At 42.0% G+C, this 25,493-nt stretch overlaps 1 protein-coding gene and 1 long non-coding RNA gene across 9 annotated transcripts in view; one reads left to right on the top strand and one right to left on the bottom strand.

The window, feature by feature from the left end:
- The window catches only part of bptf (bromodomain PHD finger transcription factor), an 82,899-nt gene that overhangs the window by 37,116 nt on the left and 20,290 nt on the right, over positions 1 to 25,493 (top strand). For 4 of the 8 annotated variants that reach the window (XM_034190129.1, XM_034190132.1, XM_034190128.1 and 1 more), the window contains exons 7-19: positions 1,485 to 1,834; positions 1,909 to 2,040; positions 2,392 to 2,521; positions 7,517 to 7,652; positions 10,368 to 10,643; positions 10,738 to 11,118; positions 11,149 to 12,388; positions 16,557 to 16,681; positions 17,039 to 17,167; positions 17,286 to 17,439; positions 17,581 to 17,701; positions 23,760 to 24,015; positions 25,050 to 25,053. In XM_034190129.1, the coding sequence (XP_034046020.1) occupies positions 1,485 to 1,834; positions 1,909 to 2,040; positions 2,392 to 2,521; positions 7,517 to 7,652; positions 10,368 to 10,643; positions 10,738 to 11,118; positions 11,149 to 12,388; positions 16,557 to 16,681; positions 17,039 to 17,167; positions 17,286 to 17,439; positions 17,581 to 17,701; positions 23,760 to 24,015; positions 25,050 to 25,053 (3,434 nt within the window). The remainder of the gene's footprint in view (positions 1 to 1,484; positions 1,835 to 1,908; positions 2,041 to 2,391; positions 2,522 to 7,516; positions 7,653 to 10,367; positions 10,644 to 10,737; positions 11,119 to 11,148; positions 12,389 to 16,556; positions 16,682 to 17,038; positions 17,168 to 17,285; positions 17,440 to 17,580; positions 17,702 to 23,759; positions 24,016 to 25,049; positions 25,054 to 25,493) is intronic. The other 4 variants (XM_034190125.1, XM_034190124.1, XM_034190127.1 and 1 more) reach the window with 4 other exon arrangements.
- Positions 9,632 to 16,044, bottom strand: LOC117527678. Its single transcript, XR_004565587.1, has 3 exons — positions 15,924 to 16,044; positions 10,261 to 10,263; positions 9,632 to 9,643 (listed from the first exon to the last, which is right to left on the bottom strand). It is a non-coding gene; the product is annotated as an uncharacterized LOC117527678 (long non-coding RNA).

Below are 25,493 nucleotides of genomic sequence, written 5' to 3'. Positions count from 1 at the left end.
AGTCTGGGAGCAGGCACCGTCTCTACGGGGATGGGGTAATGAGGGGATGGCAGGGGGAGAGAAGCTGCAGAGAGGTGTGTAAGACTACAACTAATAATAAGTAATCTAAGAAATCTTGAGCAGTAGATAGAGAGTGACTTACAGGTGGTTCACCTTGAATAAGTGTTGCAACCATGTCGAACAAGAACTTTGAACTATACTTATTTTTGTTGATCAACTCAACTCAAGCTTTACTGTCATATGCACAGTAAAGAAACACATTTCCCTGCACAATGAATTTCTTACTTTGACACCCTACACTGAATGCAAAAAAGAAAGCAAGTAATGTCAGTAAAATAAATAAATCTAAGTCTCAGGATAGGACATGTACATGAAAGATAAATAAGCAACGTACATAAACATAATGTACTTAACATAATCATAGTAGGCCCATTTTGTAGCCAGTAGTGCATGCTTGTAGTTGAGAATAGCATCGCGCCTTATAAGGTGGAATACAGTAAAACACCCCTCACTGTAGGACATTTACCAAACCAGAGTCCTACGTAGGAGACACAACTTCATCAGGGACAGTACACACCCCCAAAACTCACTCTTCACACTTCACAGTAAATTTTGCTGAGTAAAATTTACTCTGCTGGGATAACATTTGATCCCAGTCTAAATAGAGTAAAATACGCTCTATTATAGAGTAAAATCAGCTCTACCGTCTTGTCAAATCAAGTGTTTCTACTCCAATAAGAGTTGATTTTACACTGTGATAGAGTACATTTAACTCTGTTTGGACTGGGACCAAATGTTATCGCAGCAGAGTAAATTTTACTCTGCAAAATTTACTGTGTACCATCGGGCAGATGCTACAGGAGTCTGAAGTCCAGGACTACTAGGCTGGTGAACAGCTTCTACCCACAGGCCATTAGGCTTTTCAATAACTCTTACACACTGACCCCTCCACCACCTGAGTGACTGTTATTTCACTGTCATTCTTCTCATCATCATTACCATTATCCTCTAAATATTTATTGTAATAGCTCTGGTCACTGCTTATGCACCTATACACCTTCCGACTCCTGCACAGCAGGAATGCTGCTTAAAACTACATAATATTGCACAAAATTGCCAATACTGCATAAACTGCACATCAACTCATCCTCTAAACTGTACATCCTTTAAATAGTGCATATAATACATTCTTCAGTCTAATAGTGTGTATTTTATAATGTGTTTTCTTTTTTAGTCTCTGATGTGAACTTTCTACATGCAGATTTTCTAGGGAGAACGAACAGAGTAAGAATTTCATTGTGAGGTGTAACTGCCTGTTTTTACTGTTCACATGACAATAAAAACTCTTAACTCTCTCAACATGTGAGATGCCTTAGGATAGGTTTGGGTTTGGGTACATCTGCGGAAACAGATCACAATCTCGATTTGAAAAGTTTCTTTGTACATCTGTTTTGAATAATGCTGCATCTCCCTGCATGTTTCAGTCTTCTCCTCCTACATCTGATGGTGAAACTTCCCATCCCAAGGTGTTCAACTCCAACTCTGTTGTGAAAAACGGGTTCTTCAGATTGGGCCAAGAGTGTAAATACAGAGTCTACCACAACCAGTACAGCAGCAATGTCCTGGCACTCAATAAGCATCAACACCGCGAAGACTACGACAAGAAACGTCACCTATCCCACAAGTTCAGCCTGACCACGGTGTCTGAGTTCAAATGGAATGGCTCGATTTATGGTTCACGGAACCTGACTATCTCCACCTTGCGCCTAACCATTGTTCAACTGGAAAACAATGTCCCAGCACCTTTCATGCATCCAAACTGGGCTTCGCACAGGTACAGGAATGCTGTACTGTCAAGAGTGCATGTTTGAAAATAACTGTTGGTTTACACAGTCTGTTTTCCATTAGGTCCAACTGGAACAAGGCAGTTCAGATGTGTAGCAAACCCAGAGAATTTGCTTTGGCCCTGGCTATCCTGGAGTGCGCCATCAAACCAGTGGTCATATTACCTGTATGGAAAGATTCTCTTGGACACACGAGGTAGCGTGGGAACATATCTAGTGGTACATACGCCAGTCCAGTGGCCAGAGGTGGGTAATCCTGGCTTCACTGAGGGAAAAGTCTTACCAGGTATATGTTCCATCCACTAAACCAGCTGATTCTAATTAGTTCAGCAGTTTAGGTAAGTGTATGAGCTAATCAGTAAAATCACCTGTTTTAGGTGCACAGGTAGAAACAATCCATGGTAGGGCTTTTACTACTTGAAGATGGGGATACCCACCACTGCCAGTGGCAAAGAAACAGGTTTTCCTGTGCTGCTGCTGGCACAGTGAGCATGAGCAAGTAGATTTACTGGTTTAATCTTCATCTACTACAATATTATCTGTGCAGGTTACATCGCATGACCGCTTTGGAGCGTGAGGAGAAAGAGAAGGTGAAAAAGCGAGAGAAAAAACTGGAAGATGAAGAGATCATGCAGCAGGCCACTTGGGTGAAGTACACCATCCCGATCAAACACCAGGTAAAGCAACATTCAGGGCTGTGAAAACTCAGCGGATCCGCGAAATACCACGGATTTCATCATGGGGAGGAGGGGGGGATGTTAGCGTTTAACTTTGTAATCGTGATCGTCACTGAGTTTTTAAAATGTCTATCGCAAAGTGTTCTTTTTTTACAACATCGTGCAAGTTTTATAAGTCCGCGGACACTGATCTGTGTGTTACAGATACAAATCAGTGTCCTCGGATCCATGGAGTTTTGAGGAGGAAATCCCTCTCTCAAAGCCTGGCTGTTGCGACAGTTGTCATAAAGTGGGACTGGTTGATTGCTGCGGCGACGCTGTGTGGCTCCTGTGCAACACTTAGGCTAAACGTAGCATGTGGACATCGCAAACCTTTAGAGCTCTACAGTTTTTAAAAGAAGAATTTTGCAGTACATCTGTGTCACGGACCAATGTTGGACAGAGAGAAGATGGCGAGAAAGACTGTTTGGAAAAAGTCTGATAAGGACAAGAATCCGTGGAATTGTCGCTGGCTTCATGAACACAGATGAAGGGAAAAGTGAACTGTGCCCTCAGGAAACACAGTAAGAATTTTTCTCTCTGGAAAATAAACATTGTACTGTTCAAACAGGATTTTAGAAAATGTGACTTTTTTCATTAATCTAGACTTTCTTTCATTGGAAAAAAGACTGGCTTTGAATGGATTTACATGAATTTTCACAAGAATATAAATAATTTTTTATTAATCTGGACTTTCTTTCATTGGAAAAAAGACACTGTGGCTTTGAGCGGATTTATAGGAATTTACACAAGAATATCATGTAGTTTTGAATTTCATGTAGTTTAATTGTTCTGAGTTAATTTAGAATTTGGTTTACAATTAAAAGGAAAATCATTCCGGGTCCTACTTCCACATTATATTCTGTTATTTCAACATGATCATTGACAGTTCAAATGAAAGGTTGAATACAGGGTCATTTAAATATGCACAAATTTTGAGTTTTTTTTGTTGTTGTTGTTGTTGTTTTTGTTTGGGGTTTTTTTTTTTCTCCTTCTTCAGGAGATGCTGAAAATGCATCATTAGATAAAAAAATATAATAATTTGGTTTCTGGGACCCCACGGGGCCAAAGACCCCGGCTCCTGGGGGCCTATGCCTGCCCAAACCACTGCAAATTTTCCTCGGATTTCACAATTTTCATTTCACAGCCCTGAACATTGTCTCTTGTCTTTCCTTCAGCATCTCCTGTGACTATAATGTTGGTTTTTCTTTTTTATTTTATTTTATTTTATTTTTTTTTCATAACATACCTACAGCATTGGTGGATGAAAACATTTTTAGTCCATCAAAGAATTCAGTGCAGAAATGTTCTTTTACAGCATATGAGTCTATATTTATGACGTACATTGTACATCTGTAATTAACATATTTATGTTTGAATATGTTTCTGTAAAGCATCGCATTATACCATTAAATCAGCTATATTTGATTTTTGTCATGGTCTCACAGCCTTGTGTCGCATTGCCTGATAAGTAAGTCAGAGGATAAGGAGTTGAGCTACCAATATGTAGATCTATGTTGAACTCCAGATTCCACTGCCTCTCTGTGTTCTTGGACAAGACACTTAATCTGTGTTGTGTCCGTCCACTCAGCTATAAATGGGTACTGGCCTCCAATATTCTTAGCCATGGTTAACGTGGCTTTAAGGCATTGTTTTCATGAAAAGACGCATTGCATTCTGGCCTGGCAACACACAAAACATGTTAGCATTACTAATGTTAAATTAAGACGTAATTCTAACCTATAACACAATACGCACTGAATCTAATCTAAACCACGTGAACAGAGTGTAACATTGAGAATTTCTGCTCATCATGCATGGAGCAAACTCAGTGAAAGCAAAGCAGCGGTTCGGCTCCACCGGGCATGTGAATGGAGAGGGGCAAGAGCAAGTGCGGAACTGTTACAGAACGATTTTGGCCAGAGCATGCAGTGTTTTATTTGGGAGGAAAAAACTAGATTGTCACTTTTTCTCTTGACCAGAACTTCAGCATCGTATATGCACCGCTGCTCAATGCAAAATAAATAAATAAATCTGAACTGGGCTGAACTGACAGCCAATCACAGTGAGCCTTTTATTATTATTTTTCAAAGTAGTTGAATGCTGGTTTCAGTGGATATTGTGGATATTTGACTACTGTATGTGTAATGATTCAAAATAATGTAGACTTGAAACAAAGTTTTTGTTAACATCAGAAATCTAAACAAAGAAGTTATTGTGATGGATCTATTTTACGCAGCTAGTACAGCACATTCATACACCTGAAAACAGAAAATGTACCATTATTAAAACAATAATCCTATATATAAAGTGGTGTGTGTGTGTGTGTGTGTGTGTTTAGGTAAAGAAGAAAGTAGAGTGTGGTTGAGACAGTGTATGACTTGGCCTGGACAAAAGAAATGTGAACGCTGACAAGCTCAGCTAACAGAGTAACATTGTTCAGGTTTTTAATAACATTTTATTTTGGGAGGCTGAGTGGTGGTTCTCATAACTGTTTTGCTTTGGTGTAGCCATTAAAAATTACGACCCACTTAATGGCCCAGTCACACGGCACACAACGATTCCTGAACGAAGGGGAAAAGTCACAATTCGTTGAGAAAAGGTGGACGAAAGAGCTTTATCATGGAACAGTCTGCGAAGCAAAAGGGACGAAAGAGGAACTTAAAAAAACTGAAGCTCACAATCTCGACGCTTTAATGAAATGCACCTGGAGCCACAGCTGGAGCAGTGTGTGTCTGCATCTCTGCGTTCCAGGACTCTGCGCTGGGACGGAGCTCACAGCACCTGAGTCCTGGAGAAACTGCAAACAGAAGCTGTGGAGATCTGTGTGCACATCGGTGGGACCACCTGCTCTGGTTCCTCGTCCAGAACAAAAGAGGGATCATCTCCATCCTCATCAGAATCCACACTGTGTGTCAACACACTGCGCGCTCCATCTTGGTCCTATTTAAAAAAAAAAAAAAAAAAAAAAAGTGTCGTGGTCACTGCTGTATCACTGTATTATGTTCTAAGCCATATATATTGATTTATAAAAGAAAACTGTCAAAAGGGAGAATAAATATAAGTGTAAAGATGATTGAATATATCAGAGCAGTAAATTAGTCAGTGCGTGTGAACGTGCGCATTGACTCACATGTGCGGTTATTCCACCAGCTGATCACTGATCCACAACGTGAATTCTTTCTTCCAGAACAGCTCTTTATGTCATCATTTTGATTCATCTACCTGTTGCCACATGTACAGAAAGACTGGATTATCATTCCTACACTCATATTGTTATATTTAATACAAAATAATAAGCGCACGCAGGAGCTGCTGCTGCTGCTAATGCTGCATTCAAGTACCATCAGAAATTACACAACTTTTTTTTGTTTTAAATTCAACAGTTGCTGGTGGCAAAATAATTAATGATATCCACACAAAAGATTAATTCTGGCCTATGTAAGGTGCCTGAGCCCATTGAAGCTGACCCCCTACACAGATTAAAAAAAAAAAAAATCCAAGCAAGCAGGCTGAGTTTTGCCCTGTAATTTCCAGCGATACATGAATGCAGCAGCAGCAGCCTCAGCACTCACAAACCGGCTTCTGCACAGTGAGAAAACACTCAGCTGCTCCAACGAAGTCAGATTAAACAATAACGTTACAAAAACTAAACAAACTATTAAAAAAAAAAGGTCAAGAACGACAGCAAAACAAAACGGACAAATTGAGGTTTTCGTTGCCTTTCGTTCAAATTTTTCAACAGTTTAAAAATCCTGACGAAGTGCCAGCTGCAGGAACGAAGCTGCGCGAAGGTTTAACGAAAGTCAACGAAAGTCCAGATTTCTTGTTTTGTCAATCGTTGGCCTTCATTAAGTGCCGTGTGACTGGGCCATAACATCCTCAAGCCACCAATAGGTGCTACAAATGCTTATGCTAGGGAGTCATAGGCCCAATCTCAATTCTCTTTTGTTCCCCTTTCCCTTGGCCCTACCCGTACCCCTTTAAAACAAGGGGTAAGGTAAAGGGGTATGCATCTAGCCCTATGATTTGAGACACCCCTTCACCTTAGGGGGGAGAAAAAGCTGCCCGTCTCAAACTGTCGTCTTCACTGTTTGTTAACATGGCAACCGAAGCGAAACTTGTTGCAGTAGCCTATTTGCTCTTTTTATTTTCTTGCCTTTCTGCGTAAATGCAAAGAAATAGAAGAAGTTGCAGACTTCTTCGACACGTTGCAATCATGTCGGAGAATTTTGTGGTATTAATAATTAATTTAATTAATAGTATTAATAATTAATTAATTTGTAAATAATTAATGTTAATACTGATAATAATTAGCCATTACTAATAGTAATTAATATTGTTAACTGATTAATCATTAATTGATTGAATAGTAATTAATTAATGAATTAATTAATTAGTAATTAAAATAAACACTTGAAATATATCAGTCTGTGTGGAATGAACATGCATCCAGCATGTTCATCCTCCAACATGCATCCAGCAGCATACACGTTGCTGTCATAGACAACTGCCTGTAAAGTTTTTTGGCAAGTTATAACTTTCTAAACAGCGTAATTTGTAATGAAAGCCACTTACATTTTGCGGCTCTGGGCGCCATGTTTGTTTCTGTGGAGACAGCGGTAAGCTCCTCCTACCCCTCCAAACGGAGTGTGCATCCAGATTCACTCCAAACGGAGGGGTTTGTAGCCCTCCGCCTACCCCTCCGCCTCGCTCCAAAAAGAGAATTGAGACACCCCTCTGTCTCTCGTGCCCATGCAAAACAGAGGGGAAGAGGTAAGGGGAAGGGCCGAGGGGTAGAATTGAGATTCAGCCATAGTCTCTCATCCACATCACTTCCAAGAATCCAGAGACGCACCAGTGGGTCTCAGCGCTTATATAGGATTGACTTCTTCTGTTGGTAATGGTCCATAAAAGTAGTTCTTCATCATTTTTGCTTCCCTTGTTTCTTTTTAGGTGTGGAAGCAGAAGGGCGAGGAGTACCGGGTAACTGGGTATGGAGGCTGGATCTGGGTCAGTAAGACCCGTGTGCCACATTTTCTCCCCAGGCTGCCGGGGAACACAAATGTAGACTACCGCAAACATCTGGAGGGTGAGCAATTGGTCAAATTAGGTGATGGGCCTGGACCTGCCTTTTGGGCCATTTGGCCCAACTGAGGGGACAATGTCTCACTATGATATTTTGGTAGCTGTTATCCCTAGTTGTGGAAAATGTATGATAGCAATGCCAGAGTGCCAGGAAGGAAGTTCAAGACCACACTTAAAAATGTATTAAAATTAAGATATGACATGACCCTCAGATAAACCTCACAAAACACACATTCCCTATGTTTTTGACACATTGAGGACAAATAACAAAATAAATGTTTTTCAGATAACATGGTAAATATTTAAGACAAAAAATATGGTAATTAATGACCAAAATTTTAAAATAAGATTCATTTTAATTCGGACCAAATATCTTTCCTACTTTGTCAATTCAACTTACAATAGGCTTTGCTATTTAAATTTTTTTTTTTCCCATATTTACTCTGCAGTACTAAAGAAAACCAAATTGCCTTTTTTTTTTTTAGCACACACAGGTATTCATTTACTTCCTATCAACCCTTTATTGCAAATGCTGTGTAAAATGTGCATTTGCACAATGCTTTACTATTTTGGCCATACTTTAATAATTCTGTAAACCATATGCAATTGTTTGTTTTCCTCTTCAGAATGCCTTGCAAGTATACATGCCAGTGTTTTGCCCCTTATAATGGCAGCTTCTTGTCTACACTGTTTAACTCCAACATTGGATGTAATAGTGGGTGGGGACCAGTTCTTTATCCTGAAATGTATGCCTAAAGTTCCTGTTCTTCAGGACAAATAGATCTTTGTTTTGTTTTACTAATTCTTGGCAGTGAAACTTGTAGTAGATCTGGTCTGTAGACTTTAGGCTGAACAGCAAAACCATTGACCCTGTGTGCTGTTCCTTTGCCTGAGAGTGTTTCTTCAAGTTGGTTTGTGTTGTCCCATGCAAGGTTGGTAAAGACATAGGGCATGATAGAAGCAGGAAGAATAGTTTGCTGATTCATAGAAGCCACCACCTTCTGCAACCATAATGCTGTGTCATTCTCCTGAAGTTGGGAATAGGATGCAGCATGTCCCAGGTGATTGAGGGTATGGATGATTTCAAAATTACCAGTGAGTGTCTTAACAGCATATGGGAGCAACCAATGTTTTGGAGGCTTTTGCTGTCCACAGGTCACTGCGTATACTATATATCCTGACTGAAGGATTTGATGAGTTGCCACTTTTTGAGATGGGGCTTTGTTGTCTGGATCACCAGTAAGAAGTCCCAGCAAAAACCTTTCAAGGTGATATGTGGTGTACTGAATGGAGCACTGTCTACCTCTGAAGGGTGATGTGGCCATGATGTTGATTTCTTGTTATTTTGTATGACTGATCTAATATGAGCTAAGGATTTGACAGTCTCCTTTGAAATTTGTTTGGACTTCCACATGTCAAGTTCTCTCTGTCATATCTGGTTTTTGATGACCACATCTCTAAGTTCAAGGGTGTCTGGACCTACAAGTAGTTATAGGTCCAGTAACTACTTGTACTACTACTAGTAGTAGTACAAGTAGTTTTCTTATGTCATCTAAAATGATCTGCACTGAGTTTGCCAAGCTCACTTTCAAGTTTTCTGCAGAGATGCTTTTTGGTTGATTCTTTTAGGTCTTTAACGCCTCTGTTCTGGATATACTCGTACTCTTCTAGTTTTCTTTTCTAGGTAGATATTTGGATCACTCATTTCTTTTCTACTATTTCAGTTTGTATCAGAATCAGAAAACGTTTATTGCCATATGAGTGAACAAGTTCACAACATTAGGAAATTGCTGCGGTACTTGGTGCTAACATAAAAAAAAATTCTAGAATGTCTGCAGATTCTTCTGCTTCCATTTCCTGAGAGTGGGATTCAGAGTCATCAGTTTCTTCTTCATTCTTGTCTTCATCCGATTCACGTGTGTGATCCTTGTAACACAATGAGTGATAATGGGCCTCAGCAGCAACAATGTCTCTGGTAGTAACTGCTGTGATTTTCTTATCTTGTCTCTTAGTTGTTAGATTGTGTAGCTTTTCATCAACTCTCAGTTTAGTAGCTTTGGTCAGTTTTTCTCTTGTATTTGACCTCTTCATATATTTGACTATTTCACAGAATATATAACCATATGCATACTGACAAGACTTTGTTTCTATTTCTTCAGAAAACAGTCATCATTTGAGATATATTTCTTAATAAAGTAGTAAAACAAGCCATTATCAAATATCATGTGTAACACTTAGTCACAATACATGTACTTGTTACCATAACAGAATAATAAAACACAAAAAATCTGCTAAATAGGCCATATTTGGCGGCCATTATGCAAAATGGCTGACCAAATATTGAGTAAACTGAACAAGAGTATGCTCATTGTCTGTATTAACCACAAAAACATATGTCTATACAACAAATTTGTTTCTCTAACATGTCCAAGTGAGCAACAGTAAGATGCCCAAAATACGAAGGCGCCAATTTTGAAATATGCCCATAAAAACTAAAAGCTGCTATGGCTGCATTGCTATCATCAATTTTCTGCCTCGGGGGACTTAAACTTTAAAAAATAATAGATAGCACTCCTCCCCCCCAGGTGGGCCAAACAACTCCTCTGGCCCACTGCCTAAATTGCACACTGGTACTAGTTTTATTTTCTTCCTTTTTATTGCCTTGCTGCTTGCATTCCTGATTAATATCATAGTTACTCTGTTTTTGCTTTCTTTGTAGCAACTAAAGCAAGTAATGAAAATGCAGCAGCTAGCACAAATAAGCATAAACTGATGATGGAATTTGAGAAAGAGGCTACAAATAAAATGGGAGATAAAGATACAGCGCAGGAATCTACCATTGCAGCATCTCAGAGTGCTTCTCCAGAGGAGGAGCAGCAAGCGAAAGATGACGAAAAGCCCGTGGCAGAGAAGGGGGGGAAAGCAGAAGAGAAGAAAGAAGGTGAAAAAATGGAGGTTGTCTGCCCAAAAAGCACTTCTTTGATTTCAGAGAAAGGTGGATGAATGAAACTGATTCTCTCTTTTTATTATGGTTTGTTGAATGAACATATATTCTCAGTCAGCTCTTCAATAAAAATGTTCTGTTGTAGATAACGTTGATGAGCGAGCTCCCTCCTTGCCAGAAAACAGACAAAGCGAGAGTGTTGAACAGCGCAAGACAGAGGAGATCTTAACACCAAAGCCGTACTATGATGTTGTGAACGTCAGCGAGGGTTTCCAGCTGCGGACATCTTATAAGAAGAAAGTCAAACCCTCCAAGTTGGATGGACTGTTGGAGCGGCGGGTAAAGCAGTTCACTTTAGAAGAAAAGCAGAGACTAGAGAAAATGAAACAGACCATTCTGCAATCTAAATTGTCCTCCAAGATTACAGCTGGGGTTAAAAATGAAGGAATGACAACCGTTAAACAGGAGACTGCACTGAGCCCTTGTGTTAAAGTAGAAGAAAAAGAGGCAAACCTCCAAGTGAAGCACCATGTGGTTAAGAAGCTTGACTTTGAAGAGGAACGGACAAAAACGGACAATTTGGATGTGAACTCAGACTCTGCAGCTTCCAGCCACAGCTCACGGGTGGGGGGAAATGTTGCACTGGGCAATGGTGAGGAGGCCTCAGTAGTGCACAAAGAGGTGAACGGAGGGTCCCAGTCAGACAGCGAGTTCAACAGCAATAATACATCAGAGGTCATGGATAATAAAGAGGACCCTCAGAAAGCAGAGGTGGTTCGAGTGGCAGAGAATGCCAGGAAGCGCAGATATGATGAAATAGAGCAAGACAGTGGACATAAAGACACAGAGAATGTGGATGTTGATCAGAGTAAAGCCATGCCAGTGCAAGTCAACGGCAAAGCTGTAGTTAGTGCCCCAGTAGATACCAACATTAACACGGAGACATCCAGTTGTGTACACGGTGAAAACGTAGATGTGCCCCAGAAAGAACCTCTCAAATCTCTGATGAACGGAAACCTCACCCAGAGTGATGTCGCCAACATAGATCATCCACCTCTCTCAAAGGTCCCTAAATTAGAGAACCATATAACTGAGAATGCGGATTCTCTCGAGACGATATCCAGTAACAATCAGGAAGTTACCGTGGATGGTGAGAAGATGATACCTGCTATACAGCCGGCCTCCAGTCCTTTAAGGTCAAACGGTAACACCATGAACAACTGCAGTAGTAGTGAAGGGGTGAAAGCTACCAGCCAAGGGGGCATCACTCACTGTACCACAACTACTACTCAAGTGGACTCCACACCTGAAGTGTCCAGCAGTACTGGTAAACTTGGTTTGATGTCTCCAACAGAAGGTATTGCGGTTTCCCATGTCAGTATTTCCTCCACCAAAACCACCAACCAGCACAGCCTGGTAGGACCTGGGGCAGGTGTTCACCAAAAGACGAAAACAATAGTCACATCAACACATAAGGACCCCAACATGGAAACCGCTGGTTTGGCAGTAAGCAGCTCCATGACAATAAGTAAAGAGTATTCCACACGGGACCGAGTGAGCCTACTCATGTTCATCAAGTCGAAAAAGGCGCGCTCTGGCATAGCCCTGCCATCCTACCGCAAATTTGTTACCAAGAGTAGCAAGAAGAGCATCTTTGTGCTTCCCAATGATGAGCTGAAGAGGTTGGCAAGAAGAGCAGGCATCAGAGAGGTACCCATCTTCAACTACAATGCCAAGTCAGCTCCAGATATATGGCCCTACCCCTCACCCAGGCCCACGTTTGGGATTACATGGAGGTTAGTAACTGTATGTGCAGGAGAGGTTTAAATGTTCTTTCAGCGATAGTGATATGTCAGTTTTATCTAGATCATTTAAAGAGTATTAACACTGCTGGTTTTTTTTTTTGTTTGTTTGTTTTTGCTGTTTACATGGAAATAGTAGGAATATTCTGACTGATGTGCACAATATTACTTTAGATCAGGAGTTAAAAATATGATTGCATTAAGTTGAAGTGTGTTTGTTTTAGGGGTTGCATGGCTTGAGAGTTTTTAAAGTTGACAGTTATGAAAGTCAAATTGAGGCAGATGAACCGCTGATGACATCTTGCATACAAAAGTCACCTGTGTGTGTGTGTGTGTGTGTGTGTGTGTGTACATTTATTTATATATATATATATATATATATATATATATACACACATACATACACACACACACAAATTCTGTCCTCCGTTCCTTTTCAAGAAAATGGTCTGTGACCCTACCATACCAAGTAAGCTTCTTTTCCAGGGACTGACCAGCGTCCTCTCAATGGCCAGCAGAGCTAGGCACGTGAGAGGCAAATAAAGAAATATGCTTAAAATGGCTGGGGGTCAAGAGGGCCCTGGTTGAGGGGTCTGGGGAGCCAAGCCCCCCCCCCCCCCCCCCCCCCCCCCCCCCAGAAGTTGAAGGGTTTTAGCCGTGCCAATGCTCCCCAGAACCATTTTCTGCAGTGAATTTCCAAGCAGTGATAGGGAGGATGGAGGCAAGTGGACAAAATCTATATTCATATGCCAGCAACTTCTGTGCCGTGTGAGTCTGCTCCAAAACTGGAAGAATAGTAACAAAGAACAGACTCAAACCTAACCTACCACTGAAATAATCTTGTTTTTTAAATTAAAAACATTTGAAGCCCCCAAATCACTTTCATTTTGTGCAACTGTGGTTATAACATTCCCTAGTTGTACAAGCATTTCACAATTTATATGTCTATTACATACAGTATTTTATTGTTCTATGCAAGGGCAGATCAAAATCGTGGTATTTATCCAATGACCGTCAAGTTTTGAGGCAATGAAAAAACTGTTCCATGCAGTCCCATTGAAGTGAACGGATGCTCAGCTTCTACGGGCAAATGCACTGACCACAGACCGTATAAGAAAATGATTTATGAGAAGTTAACAAAATAGTCAGTCGATTTGTGATAAGTAGCTGATTCTGAATGAATTCATCTTCAAGATGAACGCGTTCTAATGCATTTGTAGTCAATGAAATGTTAACAGACTACATATTTAACCATTTAATTTTTTTTGGCATTTTAGGGGAATCTGATCTTCCCTTGCAGTCTTAAAGAAATCACCTCTGTTATATATATTTAATATACTAGCGCGTTGCCTGTGGGGATCCACAGACTCTAGATTGGGTAGTGTTGGGAAAAAAAATAGGTAGTTGACATTTTTCAAGGGTGGTAATAAATTGTGCAATCTTTCTATGATGAGTTGGAATGTTGTGCGAGTCCAGAATGTTTTTAGAATCTTAGACCTAAACAGTTTTTAGAAGAACTCAACCCTTTCATTTCCTGTTAATTACGTAATTTTTTTAATGTTAATTTACTATTGTAATGTATTTATAAATTGTTTAGGTTCTTGTTATAATATACACACGATCATTATTATTATTAGCATTATTATTATTGTTTTATTTTACTATTACTTCTATTTTGTCATTAGATTTTTAAATGCACTACAATGGAAATGTGTTTTCTTGTCATTATGTACTTACATTGAACTTGTTAAATAAAATCACCCATGCATGCATGCTTTTAATATATAAATGATTTACCACCAATAAGTATTTGAACACCTACCAACCAGCAAGAATTATGGCTCACACAGACCTGTTAATTTTTTTTTAAGAAGCCCTCTTATTCTGCACTCTTTACCTGTATTAATTGCACCTGTTTGAACTTGTTACCTGTATAAAAGACACCTTTTCACACACTCAATCACACTCCAATCTGTCCACCATAGCCAAGACCAAAGAGCTGTCTGACACAAGGGACAAAACTGTAGACCTGCACAAGGCTGGGATGGACTACAGGACAACAGGCAAGCAGCTTGGTAGAAGACAACAACTATTATGATTATTTATTAGGAAGTGGAAGAAACACAAGATGACTGTCAATCTCTCTTGGTGTGGGATTCCATGCAAGATCTCACTTTGTGGGGTAAGGATGATTCTGAGAAAGCTCAGAACTACACAGGAGGACCTGCTCAATGACCTGAAGAGAGCTGGGACCACAGTCACAAAGATTACATTAGTAACACATAATCCTGTCATGGTTTAAAATCCTGCAGAGAAGCATGGTGCCCCTGCTCAAGCCAGCACATGTCCAGGCCCATTTGAAGTTAACCAGTGACCATCTGGATGATCCAGAGGAGGCACGGGAGAAGGTCATGTGGTCAGATGAGACCAAAATAGAGCTTTTTGGAATCAACCCCACTTACCATGTTTAGAGGATGAGAACAACCCCAAGAAAACATCCCAACCATGAAGCATGGGGGTGGAAACATCATACTCTGGGGGTGCTCTTCTGCAAAGGGGACAGGATGACTGCACTGTATTGAAGGGAGGATGGATGGGGTCATGTATTGCGAGATTTTGGCAAACAACCTCCTTCCCTCAGTAAGAGCATTGAAGATGGGTCATGGCTGGGTCTTCCAGCATGACAATGACCCCAAACACACAGCCAGGGCACCTAAGGAGGGGCTCTGTAAGAAGCATTTCAAGGTCCTGGAGTGGCCTGGCCAGTCTCCAGACCTGAACTCAATAGTAAATCTTTGGAGGGAGCTGGAACTCCAAACCTGAAAGATTTGGAGAAGATCTGTATGGAGGAGTGGACCAAAATCCCTGCTGCAGTGTGTGAAAACTTGGTCAAGAACTACAGGAAACGTCTGACCTCTCTAATTGCAAGCAAAGGCTACTGTACCAAACATTAACATTGATTTTCACAGGTGTTCAAATACTTATTTGCTGCAGTAACATAGAAATAAATTATTAAAAATTCATATCTTGTGATTTCCGGAATTTTTTTTTTTTTAGATTATGTCTCTCACATTGGACATGCACCTAAGTCATCTTAGGTGCATGTCAAATATTTCAGACCCCTCCATGATTTCTAAGTGGGAGAACTTGCAAAATCACAGGGTGTTCAAATACTTAATTTCCTCACTGTATATTGTATGTATATGTGTGTGTCTGTGGAAAAACATTGACATTGTCTGTCAAGGTCAAACAAAAAGGGTATCATAACGTTTATTTAAACGTCCAGAATATGTGGGATACTGTGATTATGTGCATGAGTGGAAAATTGAATTCAAATGCTAAATTAGATGATTGTCTCTACTTGTGTGTGACATGAATGCTCCTGGTGATGATTGCATGAATGAATGTACATTCTTTTATGCAATTGCTATGTATATCGTCTGCTACCTGGAAGCACTGGATGCTGAACTTAGGTTGTAGATAATAATTTATCAATCTATTAACCCAAAAACAGGATTTGATAAAACACTGCAGTTATTGCGCGTCCATTGGGTGGTCATGGGGTGCTCTGTCAGGTGTTTTTGTGTGGCCTGTGTGGTATTTATGCGTCTTCCAGGCTTGGCGACTCTTCTGTGGAAATCACGTGCAACTTTATAATTCACTGACCACTGCAATCATGGCGGTTTGTGAAGCACACCGAGCGGATCTTGTTAGGTTCTGGTGACAGCTGAGTGCCTCTATGGCATCATGTGGTGTTTGACATGATTTCCTAACAGCACAAGGACCGTTGGACCCCGTCCCTGTGTAAAGGGGGTTTAATGAAACGTGAAATCCGGACCGTAAGTTTAGAGCTTAGTTGGAATATCCTTTCCCAAGTCAACCATTAGTCCTTCATAATATCTGTGGTCCAGTCCCTTGTTCTGCCTGCCTGGGAAAGAGTGTCCCTGACATTACTACTGTCATTGGGGCAGATATGAGTGTAACATAACTGCATGATCAGTGACTATTCGACATTAAGATTAAAGTCTCCATGCACAGTATAGTAAAGTCAAGTGGTCACCATGTCTGAGATACCCCTAGCATGTGTGGTAATGTGTCAAACTGCAGTTTGTACATAAGTTGGTAAGTTTGTAAATCATAATGACATTTGTGTCCTGTTCAGGTACCGTCTACAGACTGTGAGGTCACTGGCAGGGGTCAGCCTGATGTTGAGGCTGCTGTGGGCATGTCTGAGGTGGGACGACATGGCTATCAAGCCCTCTGCTGCTGTTGGGACGACGCGCAAAGGTGTGACAACCCTGACACAGTTCTTTACTTGTCTGTCTCAGTTTAAGGGTGCATACTTACCTCTTCTATCTCTGCTGTCATTTTTTTTTTCCACCATCCATTGAAATAACTATTTTTCCAAAAGCATGCCACTGTAGAAACAGTGATAAAGATAATTAACAAAAATAGTATAAATATGACTTAAAATCATTACTTGTGTCTGCTTGCATCCATTTCTTTCAAGGATAAGGTGATTACTTTTTACAAGTGAGAAATCCCACCCCAATCTTCTTCATGGCCAAACTCACCAACACACATGGTGCATCAGTCTTTAGACAAACCTTTGAAATAATTGTGCTGATGTAATTATCCCCACAGAAACCACAGAAACAGACATCACCACAACCGAAATCATCAAACGCAGAAGTGTGGGGCCTTATGGCATCCGCTCAGAATACTGCATCAGGAAGATCATCTGTCCCCTTGGAAACAGAGACGCTCCCAAAGGTAAAAAAAAAATGAGAAAACTTCTTACATTTAAATATAAATACTGAACTAACAACTGCTACCAGATGGCTTGATTTTATGTTTGAAGTAGATTCTAATATGTTTCCTGTCTTGTGAGCAGAAACACCCACACCACAGAGGAAAGGCTTGCGTTCAAGTGCTTTGAGGCCCAAAAAGCAGGAGCCGGCCAAGCTGTCCGGTCCCATAGCTGTGGAGACTTGGGTCCCGGAAGAGGAACTGGAGCTGTGGGAGATCAAGGCCTTTGCAGAAAGGTGAGGAAAATACGGCATCTTCTCTGGTTCAGAGAACTTAACACCATTTTTTAGAACACAAAGTTTGTCTGTTTGAACACTGAAGTACTGAATTGCCAGAGTTTTCATTATTATTATTATTACCCCCCATTTATGCGGCAGGGTGGAGAAGGAAAAGTCACAGGGAACAGATTCAAAGACTGGCAGTAGCCTGAAGACAACAGAGGAAGTCAAGGCCCATTTGGAGACTCAGCTAAAACAGGCCCGGCTGGCTGCCCAGCAGGTAGGAGAGCTGTGTTTTTACATTAAAGGCTTTATCTGTGCAGTAGCATCAGACTAACTAGAGACTCTGGGAGATGAAATGTAAATAATAGTAATAATAATACATTTTATTATATGGCTGCGACGCTACGCGCGCTCTGATTGGCTGATTACTGATGGCTGATGAATACTGTCCCTCAGTATTTTAAACAGGCAGTTATTCACCCTCTTTTAAAAAAGCCTAATGCTGATCCTTCACTCCTTCAAAATTTTAGACCAATTTCAAAGTTGCCTTTTATTTCCAAAGTCTTAGAGAAAGTGGTGGCCAAACAGCTTAATGAGGTTTTAGCTGAACATAATATTCTTGATAAATTCCAGTCTGGGTTCCGCCACTTGCACTCTACAGAAACTGCCCTTCTCAGAGTTTCAAATGATATTTTAATGTGCAGAGATGCAGGTGAATATTCTGTGCTTGTCCTTTTGGATCTCTCTGCAGCTTTTGACACGGTGGATCATGGAGTCTTAGTTGAGAGACTAAGGACTTGGGTGGGCATTTCTGGGTCTGCTCTGGACTGGTTTTTGTCTTATCTTTCACACAGGACTTTCGCTGTTGCTGCTGGTAAATTTATGTCCTCCTCTGCCATGCTATCCTGTGGTGTGCCTCAGGGTTCTGTTCTGGGACCTATATTGTTTGCTCTATATTTGCTCCCACTTGGTCATGTCTTGAGTAGTTTTAAAGATGTCTCCTACCACTGTTATGCGGATGACATCCAGCTGTACATCTCATTCACTCCTCAAACGGTCTCTGGGTATCTGCTCTTCAGAACTGTGTTGAGGTTATTGGTGACTGGATGGCGGCCAACTATTTGTCCTTAAATATAGCAAAGACTGAGGTCCTTGTTTGTGCCCCTGATGAGTTTGTTCCCACTGTGGTTGGGAATCTTGGTTCTCTGGCCCCTTTTGTTCACTCAGCAGTGAGGAACTTGGGTGTTACGTTCGATCACTCCCTCAATTTTGACGCGTATGTTACCCGCCTGGCACAGTCTTGTTTTTTTCCATTTGCGCAATATTGCCCATCTGTGCAGCATTGTGTCTCGGGCGGAGATGGAGATGATCATTCATGCATTTGTGTCATCACGTTTGGATTACTGTAACTCTCTATTTTTTAGCCTTAGCAAGTCCTCTTTGGACCGCTTACAAACGGTTCAGAATGCGGCTGCGAGGCTGCTGACGAGGTCATCAAAGAGGTCACATATAACCCCAATCCTCTCCTCCTTGCACTGGCTCCCCATCCATTTTAGACTCCAATTTAAAATTCTAGTACTGACTTTTAGAGCTCTGCATGGTCAAATGCCATCTTATATCACCGAGCTATTACATCCATATGTGACAAGTAGGTCTCTGAGGTCTTCGGACCTGGGCCTATCGGTTGTGCCTAGGACAAGACTGAAGACCAGGGGAGACTGTGCTTTCGAGGTGGTGGCACCTAAAATGTGGAATGCATTGCCTTTGGACCTACGCTCCGTGGACTCTGTTGAAACATTTAAAGTGAAGCTAAAGACCCTTTTGTATAGGCTGGCTTTTACCTAGTTTTTATGGTTTTATGTTTCTGCTGTTTTTAATTTCTCTGTTCTTATGTGAAGCACTTTGTGATTTCTGTCTTGAAAGGTGCTATATAAATAAACCTTACTTACTTACTCAATGATTACCGGTCGGATATTTTCCCATATCGGACCGGTTTCCATGATAATCAGTCTGAAAGGCATATTTTCTTTACAAACCAGACGCTGACATTCCACATCCCGACAGCCAGAGGCTGTGAGCGTGGACCGGGCTGCCGGGCCACCCACCCTCAACCGCCACCCAGTCCTCTCTGCACCCAACCCCCATGGCCCCCTCTGCAGGTGGTGAACCCACAGGAGGGTGGGCCCACATCGCTCTTTCGGGCTGGGCCCAGCCGGGCCCCGTGGGCTAAGGCCTGACCACCAGGCGCTAAACCGCGCGCGAACCCCATGCCTGGCTCTAGGGTGGGGCCCCGGCTCCGCCGTACCGGGCAACGTCTCGGTCCTTGATGTTATACTGGTCGTGGGAGCTTCTGAACTGCCCTTAGTCTGACCCGTCCCCTAGGTCCTGTTTGCCATGGGACAAGGGGGCACAAAGCCCCCGACAACATAGCGCCTAGGATCATTGACAACATCACTGCCCACCGCCCGACAACATCCCCAGTGATGTTGTCGGGCGGTGGAAGGAATACTTCGAGGATGTCCTCAATTCCATCGTCACATCTTCCGAGGAGGAAGCAGAGACTGGAGACTCAGAGGCGGACTCATCCATCACTCAGGCCGAAGTCACCGAGGTGGTCAGAAAGCTCCTCAGTGGCAAGGCTCCTGGGGTGGATGAAATCCGTCTGGAGTACCTTAAGTCTCTGGATGTTGTGGGACTGTCTTGGTTGACACGTCTCTGCAACATCACGTGGCGGTCGGCGACAGTGCCTCTGGATTGGCAGACTGGGGTGGTGGGCCCTCTGTTTAAGAAGGGGGACCGGAGGGTGTGTTCCAACTACAGAGGGATCGCACTCCTCAGCCTCCCCGGTAAGGTCTATTCCAGAGTACTGGAGAGGAGAATTCGACCGATAGTCAAACCTCGGATTCAGGAGGAGCAGTGTGGTTTTCGTCCTGGTCGTGACACACTGGACCAGCTCTACACCCTCCATCGGGTGCTCGAGGGTTCATGGGAGTTCGCCCAACCAGTCCACATGTGTTTTGTGGATCTGGAGAAGGCATTCGACCATGTCCCTCGAGACGCCCTGTGGGGGGTGCTCCGGAGTACGGGGTCCGGGGTCCTTTGTTAAGGGCTGTATGACCGCAGCAGGAGCTTGGTTCGCATTGCCGGTTTTAAGTCAAACCTGTTTCCAGTGCATGTTGGCCTCTGCCAGGGTTGCCCTTTGTCACCGTTTCTGTTCATTACCTTTATGGACAGAATTTCTTGGCGCAGTCAGGGTGTAGAGGGGGTCTGGTTTGGGAACCACAGAATCTCGTCTTTGCTGCTTGTGGACGATGTGGTTCTGTTGGCTTCGTCAAATCAGGACCTTCAGTGTGCACTGGAACGGTTTGCAGCTGAGTGTGAAGCGTCCGGGATGAAAATCAGCACCTCCAAATCAGAGGCCATGGTTCTCGACCGGAAAAAGGTGCTTTGCCCTCTTCAGGTCGTTGGGGTGTCCTTGCCTCAAGTGGAGAAGTTTAAGTATCTTAGGGTCTTGTTCACGAGAGAGGGACGGATGGAGTGTGAGATCGACAGAAGGATCGGTGCAGCATCTGCAGTGATGCGGTCGCTGTATTGCACCATCGTGGTGAAGAGAGAACTGAGCAGGGGGGCAAAGCTCTCGATTTACCGATCGATCTACGCTCCAACCTTCACCTATGGTCATGAGATTTGGCTCATGACCGAAAGAACGAGATCGTGAGTACAATCGGTCGAGATGAGTTTCCTCCGCAGGGTGGCTGGGCGCTCCCTTAGACATAGGGTGAGGAGCTCGGTCACTTGGGAGGAGCTCAGAGTCGAGCCGCTGCTCCTCCACGTCGAAAGGAGCCAGCTGAGGTGGCTCGGGCATCTTTTTTGGATGCCCCCTGGACGCCTCATGGAGCAGTATTCCGGGCACGTCCCATCGGGAGGAGGCCCCGGGGAAGACCCAGGACACGCTGGAGAGACTGTCTCGAAGCTGGCTTGGGAACGCCTCTGGGTTCCCCCGGAGGAGCTGGGGGAGGTGTGTGTGGATCGGGGGGTCTGGGCGGCTTTGCTTGAGCTGCTGCCCCCGTGACCTGACCTCGGATGAAGCGGAAGAAAATGGATGGATGGAATCAGAAGCTACAAAACACACAGACTGAAACTGAAAGCTTACCAGCTAATGACCGGACCATCTGTTTGCAAGTTCCTGCTCTGCTCCGGTGTTCTGTTACGACACCGGCCATCAGCTCAGAGGTGAGATGAGCCACTGCTCAGCTCGGCTTCAGAGCTCTGAAGTGAACAGAGATGGTGAAGTCGTTTTTTTTTTTTTTTGGAGGTGAACTTCACCTCCACTGCTGAAGCGAACAGCTTCACTTCCGCTCTGACTATGAGCTCTGTCTACGAGCCGCAAGCAGCTTTCATATTTGGGCATTCACGTGTGTGTGTGTGTGTGTGTGTATATATATATATATATATATATATATATATATATATATATATATATATATATATATATATATATATATATATATAAAAACCAAACAAGTGATCCCTGTATTTTTAAGAATGGGTGTTAGATATGAGCATTCTTGCTACATTGTTACATATTTGCAAAAAGGTGTAACAGTAAAAATTTTTTAAAAACAGCTGTGTAAGTTGAACAATAAAAAATGAGCTCCGTGAATTTCTTTGAAAACTGACAAGAGCTGTGACAGATGACCATTCAGAGCTTTTATATGATGATTATTTTACTGGAAGACTAAAGCTGGGAAGACCTAAGACATGTTGGAAGGATTATATTTTCCAGATGGATTGGGAACACCCCAGGATCCCTCAGGAGGAGTTTGTGGACTCCTATTGGGAAGTGTGCACTGCGCTGCGGAATCTACTGCCACCACAACTCAGATAAGCGGTAGAAAATTAATGCCTCACTGCCTTTCAACGGGCAATGAGGGAAACAAAATGTCAGTATCTATCAAATGAGATCTGGAGCAACAGTCATTGCCCCAGATCTCTTTTTAACACTTAATTTAGTTGTTAACCCACGCACGTGTTCTGACTGATGCCTCAGTCAGTACTTGTGAGGACTTTCTTCATTCCTTTTCTGAAAAAGTTGACAGTGTAAGAAAACTTGTCAGAAACAGTCTCAGTGCTTACCAAGCTGTTGTTCCAGTTCCTTCTGCTGTGTTTGAGTGATTTAAACTTGTTTCGCTGTCCTCCCTCTCTAAAGTGGTGCAGCAGTTGAAACCTACAAACTGCCCTTTTGATATTGTCCCAAACTAAATTATTGATAAAGGTTTTTAGTATTCTGGGGCTCTTTTTAGTGTGATTATTAAATTCTTGCCTCACCACTGGATCGGTACCGGTTGCTTTTAAACATGTTGTAGTTTGTCCACTACTTAAAAAACCACAGCTTGATCCCTCTATATTATCGCATTTTAGACCTTGCCCTTTCTGTCCAAGGTTAGAGTTGTTTTTATACAGTTACAATCCTTCTTAGAAAATAATATTCTCTTTTGAAAAATTTAAATCAGGCTTCAGAACCTGTCACAGCACTGAATCAGCTCTTTTAAAAGTTCATAATAACATTGTACTGTCAGTAGATGCTAAGCACTCCATGGTTTTAGTGCTGCTGGACCTGACAGCTGCCTTCGATACAGTTGACCACTCAGTCCTCCTGCCCCATCTAAAAAAAAAAAAAAAAAAAAAAAAAGCATGTTGGACTTGAGGGCACTATTCTGAAGTGGTTTACATCATATCTTTCTGATCAATGTTTTTCTGTAATGGTTGGTAACCTGTCCTCTTCGAGTGCTTCTCTTGCTTGCGGTGTTCCGCAAGGCTCAATCCTTGGCCCTACTCTCTTCTCCCTGTACATGTTACCACTCTGATCAATCATTGCAAACCATAATATGTCATTCCACTGCTATGCAGATGACATTCAAATCTACCTCCCATTAGAACAAACTGACACGGTCACTAAATGAGGACAAAGTTGAGTGTATTTTGTTTGGTGACTCAGAGATGATGGATGTTGGGGGATTGTCGGTTAAACCCACTGTCAGAAATTTTTATTGATGTGTCTGTTTTAAATTTGCTTATTGTCTTAAGCTATTCTCTATTTTTTTATCTGACTGTAATGCAGCTTTGGTCACCCTCTGGGCTGTAGAAAGGAAAAAACTTTAATTGATCTATTGATTGAATTAAAGCTACTGTTTTCTTGACTGTTCTGTTGCCTGTTCTTCAGTTGTTAGTCTGTTAAACTCAACTACAGGACCCACACACAGACAGATGCAAAAAGAAATGACATATCAGTCTACATACTTTATCTATGTCCTTTGGTGTTGTTTGTATTTTAGAAACGCTTGGACCAGCAGAAATCAAGTACAGCTTCCACCACTTCCTCAACAACAACCACCACCACGACCACCACCACCTCAGCTAACACCCCCAGTACCCCACCGTCCACAGGCCAGAAGACTGCTCAGGTCACACCTGGAACCAAGATGGTGCTACCTTCCAAACTGGGCTGTCCAGTTCCCTTCCAGCAGGACAAAAACTTTCATCAGTCTTTTGCTTCCTGGGTGAAACAGGGTCAGACCAGCAACAGTTCAGGTGAGCTGGTGTCAATTAAGATTGTCATGCTTTTGACGAAGTACTTCATAGTCATCTTGTTGTAGAGTGTTGTGCTTTCTCATCCTTCACCAGTGCTTTTATTTCAGGTTAACTTTATTTTATTTTATCACGAGAGTTACCGAAAACTGTAAAAGGTCAATCATCGGCCCGTCTCACCACATTTTTTTTTTTTTTTGTCTACATTAGTAAACGTGACCAGCTTGCCAAAATAACTCTTGGTTGTGGTGTCCACTTGCAGTCCTGCAAAAAGTTGACATTGTCAGTTGATTCCATCCTAGTGGCATAAAACTTTCAGCAGTTTCTGAATTTGTGTCACATGATATATTAAATTCAGTTTTTCAGTATATCAGCTCCTTTCTTGACTTCCCAGTTCAGGTTCAGGTTCAGGTAACTTTATTTGTACCCGTAGGTAGGTTTGGCTTGCAGAAAACAGAAAAAAGGCGTCCATGTTAGTCAACACAACAACAATAAAAAACACTAAAAATACTAACAAAGAACATACACAAAACAAGTTAACAAACACCACCAAGGACTCACAACCTTAAAACCACTAAAAAGATGGTCAGCTTAAAACTAGTGTGCAAAGGGCAAATAAATAAATAAGTATATAAATATCTAAATATAACCATATGCAAACCTACTAAGATGTGTTCAGTTGCACAATTGCTGCTGGGACAAAACTACTCCTGTAGCGTTTTGTTCTACACCTTGGGACTCTAAACCTACGGCCAGAAGGTAGAAGCTGAAATTCATTAGCCAGGGGGTGGGAGTCATCAACTATAATGCAGTTGGTTATCCGCTGTAACTGTTTAGTGTACAGGGACTCTAAACTCAGCTGCGATTCACCAATCAACCGACTGGACCATTTAATGATCTGACTCAGTCTGTTCCTATCCTTCAATGTCAAACTGCCAAACCATGCCACCAAAGAAAAGGCTAAAACAGATTCAATAAAAGCACGATAAAATAGTGTTAACATGGTTCGGCCAATGTGAAAATACGAGTTTCCTGAGACAGAACAAGCGCTGATGTCCCTTCCTACACACCGCCTCACAGTTTGCCTCAAACTTCAGCGAATCATCAATAATAGTCCCAAGGTATTTATAAGTTTTCACAATTCCAACTGGTTGACCATTCATTGTTGTGTTTCCAGGTGTGCTACCATTCTTCCTAAAATCAATGACCATATCTTTAGTTTTAGATATATTAATCTGAAGATATGAGTCCTCACACCATTTAACAAAATGGTCAACTACAGGACCGTGGCTACTCTCATTATCCCGCAGCAGACTGACAATCACTGTATCATCCGCGTATTTTAAAATGAACCTCTTTTTAAAAGTGCTCTGACACATACTGGTATAGAGAATAAATAACAGAGGTGAGAGCACACACCCTTGTGGCGAGCCAGTAGAAGAACACACTGTGTTTGATAAAATCCCGTTCACTCTAACTTT

Source organism: Thalassophryne amazonica, chromosome 16 (assembly GCF_902500255.1).
Source record: "Thalassophryne amazonica chromosome 16, fThaAma1.1, whole genome shotgun sequence".
Classification (NCBI taxonomy): domain Eukaryota; kingdom Metazoa; phylum Chordata; class Actinopteri; order Batrachoidiformes; family Batrachoididae; genus Thalassophryne; species Thalassophryne amazonica.
Note: the sequence above shows the minus strand (reverse complement) of the source record. Positions and strands in the feature narration are given on the sequence as shown.